Here is a 7,578-nt window from a genome sequence, read left to right on the forward strand (position 1 = left end):
CAGAGTAGCAGGATGAAATGATTTTGGTGCTGTAAACAAGTGCTAGCTCACAGCCCTCACAAGGTGTATGAAGTGGAGTCGAGGAACAACTCAACGTTGAAAGGAAAAGCTTCTTGGAAGACTCTGACAAACATCAATCTAGCGAGAACACATGTATGTAATTAAGTTAAGTCTGTGCATGAAAGAGAATTGTTTTCATGCTTGTTCAAAAGAAGCACCTGGAAATTGCATCACTTAAACAACCCAAAAGCTTTTGATTTGGCTTTCTTTCCACGTTTAGAGAGTAGAAAAATGCTGTGCCAAAATCCTGTCCTCCCAGTGCTTCTGACTTGTCTTGTTCTTTGGCCTTAACAGGTCATTTTCCACATTTTTTTTTATAACAATTGGCAAAACTAACAATAAAAGTTGCATTAATGCCACTTGCTGCCTCAACCTTTGTGATCCATGTGGAAGTCTTGCAGCAAGTTAGGCAAGGCAGCCGTTAATAAAACTGCCTGACAAGGGAAGCTCAGGCTGTTTAGAGAGATAATGGCCTGGACCACAGACACAATAACAGTGTCCCTGTGCGAAGAAATGTTGTACTGACTGTTCACAGCCCTCCATGTGGCCTATTTATAGTGTGATATACTGTAAGTAATACATTGTAATTGAAGCATGTAAGGAAAGCTGAAACCTACAGCATGCAGTATACTATAGGACTGTGCTCTTGCAGGGGCAAAAGAAGCAAAGATGTGACATAACAGTCGTCACAGCTATCAAATTGCAGATCTACACACATTTCTTCAATTTTTCATCTAATTCTTCAGTGACAACCCTGGGCTAATCTTAAGCCTTGGGTTATACATTATAAATGCTGAACAGAAATTACAAGCAAAAAAAAAAGATCCTCATCATGTCATCATTTCACACAGACAAAGGCACTTTTCTACAGTATATGACAGACAGGATTATTAATCATCTATTACTGTCAAAGTTCATCAGCTTCCTGTTTCCAATAATACAGATGACATCTTGGGATCCATGTTTCCCTGCTGAAGTTGTAATTCCTGTGAGGTTCAAACCATCCAATTTAGCACTCTCATAGTATTTAATCTGTTCATTAAGGAAACAATCTCAAAGTCTTTTTTGATAATTAATGGCATTTAAATGATGATGTGATGTACTGTATATGTGGGAGCAGTCTTCCTTATAGCAGGTTAATGATCCACAGCATTCTGCTAATCAGTCAATTAATCACCATCTTATGAATTTAATCTCTTACTTAGACCCTGTTCTACATAATGGGTTTTACACATTCAAATCCATGCTTGGATTACAAATGAGGCTCGTTCTGGTGCCATGCTTGTCATAAACTGGGCTTACATTGACATCCTTTGAGTTTGGATGTCATTTGATGTAACATCTTTTTTTTATTCTTCTTCAATACCCAAATATATGTCATATTCAATTTCTTGCAAGGAGGCATTAGAGCTCTGTATGCTTTATGGGTATGTGACACAGTTCACGATCTTTAAGCGCAATGCTTTCATGAGGAGGAATAACCTCTCCTCACTCTTTGGATCTCATTCAGAAAACTCAAAAGCCCATTTTGCTTTGGTGATTTCACACAGAGCAGCGGGAAACAAACTCATGTTTATTTATCACGTACTTAAATCTCTCACATCAAGACCTCAGTTAGTCAAAACGGGAGTGAAATAGCAGTCTTTGATTTAGAAATGTAAACATAGTGGTTGAGCGATGTGAAATTCATTTCTCAAACTAATCAATATCACTAAAAGGTTTGCAATTGTTTTGCCAAACAATTCGGAAAATGACCTTCGGTATTTGTTTGAAACACTTGATGACAAATTTAAAGATGGTGACATTTTTTTCTTTTGGTAATGGTAATATTTTCTTAGAACCATTTTCTCTTAAAGCATCCTTTATAACTTGGGGGTATAAGTTAAAATAAATGGCTGCATTTATATAGCTTTTTTACCCAAAGCACTTTACAGTGTTTCTCACTCACCCGTTCTCACACACACACACACACACACACACACACACACAAACACACACACACGCACTGATGGCACAACCATCGGGAGCAATTTGGGGTTCAATATCTCGCTCAAGGACTCCTCGGTATTCGGACAGGAGGAGTCCGTCTGATTAGTGAACAACCAACTCTACCTCCTAAGCCACAAATGATATAATATACAGTATATATATTTAATATATGATTTATATGTACGTTTTATAGATCAGCTAAAAGCCATTAACTGCCGGGTCATGAAAATATCCTTTGTTAGACAATTTAATAAATGAATGACTTATTAATATGAATGACTGCAAACTTATGCACAGCTTCTTGTAAAGTTATAAACCCCATAGCATCTATTAATTGATTATCTTCATTCATAGCTGCATTGTTGACAAAGAATGGGATGAATACAAGCTGATGAGATTTGTTAAGCCTGACATTTCATCAAGAGTCACATTTGTGGTTCAGTCAGCCAACTCACATAGAGTAGATATTTAAATGTACGAAAATGTACGGCATTAGTGTTTGGCATCTAGGCTCTGATCTTGTTGCTCCCCACAAGGAAGCATTGATCTCACACAGCAGGGAGTGAGGAGCTACACTTCGAACTTCCCCCCTGTGGGGATATAGACTACAGGTGGATGCTGGGGTGGAGGTGGGGTTTTTGAAATGCTGTATGAACAGCAGTGGTGTCAGCACCATAGCAGAAAACAAGTATGTGAGTGTAGCAGCAGGTATACAGCAAAGTTTGAACAGAGCACTAACGGCCTAGATACACGGCCATGATCATAATGATGCATTGGATGTATGTTACAGTGCAGGGAGTATTACATGTGCATGACTATAGACTCATAAACATATGGTCCTCTAGGTTCCGTTTGACCTACATTTCTGATTGGTTTCTAGTCTCATTGAGATACAGTGAGGATACTGGCATGTATAGCAAGCCAACCTATTATTTGCTTTGGGGTGACTTTAACTAAACATTTTAGGTTCCAATTGCAGGTCTTGACATCAACCAAGAATGATCAAATATTTTGGAATGGCTACATCAGACAGTAGTTGTCATGGTTATTTGCCTATGTGTACTGAACACTAGAAGACTTTAAATAGACTTTGAAAAGACTAAAGTCGGCCACGCTCTCACATCTAAAGGCAATGTGCCATAAATCACTGAGATTTTAGTCACAGACTGTAACATTTTGCAAAGACTGGGGATCTTGCAGGGTCACTATTTGCAACACTACAACTAGATTCCTAATGAGATTATTTCCCATCTGCTCCCTGGTGAAAATGTATACAAAAGAAAAATTTAACAATGGAGCTTTTGGCTACAGTAGCCCTTGTATATGCAGTGGTTTGTTTTGAAAATCAGCCAAAAAGAAAAAGAGAAGACACAGCAGAATGTGGACACGAGCCTCGTTGAGAGAACAGGGACATGAAGGTCTGTCCGTCCTCCCTGGAGACTTGCCATGTTTACCATCTACCTGTTTCCTGCTTGGTGCTGGATAGCATACACCTATAGGGTCTATTGATTGTTGACAGTGTTCACATTATTGAACATTAGTTGCACGAGGAGCCAATAGATGCTAAAAACTAAAACCTAAAAACTTAACTTTAAAAAAAACTTCTGGTAATAATAAATATGTTTGATTTCCAAGATCCAAGCTGTGGATAAGACTTCAGACAGCTTGGACTGAGTTATATGATTACCTTACACCAAATTATCGAGTTGATGGAGTGCACTACAACTCTGCCAAAACTATCATGATTTTATTCCGACACTGGAAATTTGTCTGCGCAAGTCATTTAAGGATGGTACTAGCCAAACATCTTTTGCTTATATGAGAACTGCCAGTGCTCTCTGACTGATACAGTCATATCTTGATTTGGAACATACCTCCACTGACAGAAACACTAATGTGATATTTTGTTCTGCCTGAAGGATTCAATGACAGGAGGAACAGGAAGAAACGAAAAGAACAAAGTGACAGATAAACTCTAGTTTCTGCTCATGCCGCCTAAACTTGAACCAAAGGAGACGTTTCTGCTCAATTAACACATTTCACTGTCTTCTATCCAGCCTTGTTATCTCTCCAGGCTAATATTTAGACATGCTGTGTTATTTATGGATGAGGCCAGCACACAAGGTGGGTTCCTGCTGGCAAGTTAAGCACGCGGCATCTGTACATTTTTTTTAGAAAGTGCTTTAAACTTCCGACTGGACTGTTGATGAGGTGATGACGAGCCCCCCTCCCACACACACCATCGCCCAACCTGTCACACGCCTCAACATACACATCAGTTGGAATACTAAACAGGTCAAAACAGAAACACCTTGAAAAATCATTCAACAAAAATAGACTATAATTGGAGACTGTAAATGGAGCTTGAACTGAAGGTCAAATTAAACATGAAAGACGCTATCATTATCTGTGTGCAGTTTGACACATTTTTTGCCAGTGAGCACACATGACACATGATAGTTTACATGTGGTGTTGTGCCATGTGCTACTAATTTCTGAATACGCACCACAAAAAAAAACACTTAATGCCTCACAATGCTTCATGTATTACACAGACACCACAATCATAATTTCTGTGTTTCTTGTTTGGAAACTAACACCAGACTGACTCAGAATGTGCAGGAAATTAACTTGTTTTTCCCATTTACCCTGGCCTAAGAAGGAGATTTTGTGCTAAGCTATGCAGAAAAAAAGAAAAGAAGGTGTCGAGCAGTTAGTTACTAGATGAGACTTTAAATGGGTTTCTACAATTTCTTGTAATAAATCCTCAATTAATGGTATTCTCAAAATGAAACTACTGGTTATTATGGCTCCAAATATGCAGAATATAATAACATTAACACAGGAGCATATTGAGCCATCTACCCAGATGTTTTGTGACACACACATATAATAGAGAGGTAATGGCACACTGAAGCAATCTGACTCTAACATGTGCAATATGTTCTGTGCTATCAATAGTGAAACAGGCTGTATTTGAGCCAAACTGACACATTACTTGGCTCCTCGTATGTGGCGGGCCGTTGGCAATGAAAACTGTGTTATATGGCCCAGTAGTGCTGACAGGTTTCTTTCTCCTTCTCCTCCACCCTCCCTCTCTTCTCCTCTTTATTTCTCTCTCCTCTAGGCTGTGGAGAAGCTGGCACGTGGCAAGAGGTGGGGGGAAGGATGGATCTTCAGCCCAGTGTAAGAGCCTCCCCCCGGGGAAGCCGGCATCGGACGCAAGGCCTCATGGGCCGTTGACCTGCTGTCTCCGTGATTTATGGCGACTGGGGGCCTCTGGCCAATGCAGACTCCTCTCCTCTCTCTCCTCCGTTTCCCTTCACACACACTGCAGGACTGCAAGGAGCCACACACACTGCACCACCGTCTGCAGGAGTATCCAAAGAGGAATTCCTCGCACATGCTGAGCTGCAATACGGGTGCGCACACGCATACATCTACAGGCTGGATCACTGCTTTGTACACGGTCTCATACAAAAATAAACAACCCCATAAACATTTCTGCACTGCAGCACCGTGTCCCACAATCCCATCACATGTCTATTAGATTGAGCTCGCTCTCAGAGTATTCTCCATTTGACTGTGTGTGGATTACATTCAGTCATGGTGTGTCAGCTGTAGAGGCTTGGTGTAGATGCCGCTCAGGAGCAGAGCCAAATCAATGGAAGTCCGCTGAGTAACGAGGTGATGTTCCTGTTTTCACGTGGTCTGAGAGCAATCAACAGCCAGCATCTGTCCTCTAAATCCACATACTACTCTGCTTCTACGTTGCAATAACGTCCTCCTCAATGGACTCTTAGTGCAGTGACTTATAGTATTATTTTAATGTTAGACACACTGTAGCTGGACGTTTACTCCTGTGCACACCAGAGCTGTCACGGGACCTTAAACAGTAGACACAGTACCGTGTGTACCTCCTGGAGTTTTTTTTGTTGTTTTTTTTTTAAATCCTTGGACTGAGAGTGACAGCCAGCTGGTGCCCTCGCCATGGTGTTGCCGCCCCCAGACAAACGCCACGTGTGCCTGACCACTATTGTCATCATGACCAGCATGGCCTTCATGGATGCCTACCTGGTGGAGCAGAACCAGGGTCCCAGGAAGATCGGTGTGTGTATCATAGTGCTGGTAGGGGATGTATGCTTCCTCATAGTGCTGCGATATGTGGCGGTGTGGGTCGGCGCCGAGGTGCGCACGGCCCGACGAGGATATGCCATGATCCTCTGGTTTCTGTACATCTTTGTGCTGGAGATCAAGCTCTACTTTGTCTTTCAGAATTGCAAAGCTGACAGGAAGAGTCTGGAGACGGTGGCCAGAAAGGCTTTGACGTTACTATTATCTGTGTGTGTGCCAGGTTTATACTTGGTTCTAGTGGCTCTTGATAGTATGGAATATGTGAGAACTTTTCGGAAGAAGGAGGACATGAGGAGCCGTCTGTTCTGGGTGGCTCTGGACCTACTGGACCTGCTGGATATCCAGGCAAACCTGTGGGAGCCCCAGCGGACAGGCCTGCCCATCTGGGCTGAGGGCCTGATGTTCTTTTACTGCTACATCCTGCTGCTCATTCTGCCCTGCGTGTCGCTCAGTGAAATCAGCATGCAGGGGGAGCACATGTCGCCCCAGAAGATGATGCTGTACCCAGTCCTGAGCCTGGTCACCATAAACGTGGTCACCATCCTCATACGAGGTGTAAACATGGTGTTGTTTCAGGACAGCCGTGTTTCCACCATCTTTGTTGGCAAGAACGTGGTGGCTATTGCTACCAAGGCGTCCACCTTCCTGGAGTACCGCAGGCAGGTGAAGGAGTTCCCACACCCACAGAACGCCATGGCACTAGAGCTTCAGCAGAACTCTGTCAGCCACACACAGCCACTGCCCAATGCCACCAGTTTGCCCCATGAACCTTCGCCAGCGCAGGACGTCATTGACACATGACCGCCAGCACTGGACTCAGCACCATTATAAACTGACTGCTTTTTATGAAAGCTCCTGGAGTGGAGGTAGATAGAGAAATCAGCTGCATGACAGGATGATATTCTGCTCTTGTCAAGCTCACATGAACTGCTGTGAAACCATAAAAGAGATTTTCAGCATCACCTGCCTGTCAGAACATACTGTAAACCTTCACTTGACTCTGAGTGCAGTGTGCAGACTTTAAAGTCAAAAAAGGTTTTTATCGTGCTATTGTGTTTTTAATTGTTAAAGATGTTTTAAAAATTCAAAACTGTATTAAGAGACAATCTCCATACCCTGCAGCCTAGTGACATTATGTTGTGTAAAATGGACAGTTGGTCCCTCCTCAGTGAGTATCTTATATTTTTTAAAAGGTCACTTTTTTTCGACAGTGCATCTGTGGCATTTCCTTTCAATTCCAGCACCGGAGGACATACCATTTGGCATGATGCGCTTCTGATGGAGAGGAGGAGAAGAGAGTGACGAGGGTCAGTCATGAGGGGCTATCTGCGCTGTGCTAGAACAAGGTTGGTGGTAGACAAATGCTTTTCGTTCTGTTTGTCTTCTGCTGAGAAG

The 7,578-nt window shown here is 42.3% G+C and overlaps 1 protein-coding gene across 1 annotated transcript; it reads left to right on the plus strand.

Annotated features, from left to right (window-relative positions):
• The first annotated feature begins 6,039 nt into the window (after positions 1 to 6,039).
• On the plus strand, positions 6,040 to 6,984 carry tmem121ab (transmembrane protein 121Ab). The gene has a single exon (XM_053337203.1). It carries the CDS (start codon positions 6,040 to 6,042, stop codon positions 6,982 to 6,984), a length of 945 nt encoding a protein of 314 aa, XP_053193178.1.
• Positions 6,985 to 7,578: the final 594 nt, after the last annotated feature.

This window comes from Scomber japonicus, chromosome 17 (genome assembly GCF_027409825.1).
Source record: "Scomber japonicus isolate fScoJap1 chromosome 17, fScoJap1.pri, whole genome shotgun sequence".
Taxonomy (NCBI): domain Eukaryota; kingdom Metazoa; phylum Chordata; class Actinopteri; order Scombriformes; family Scombridae; genus Scomber; species Scomber japonicus.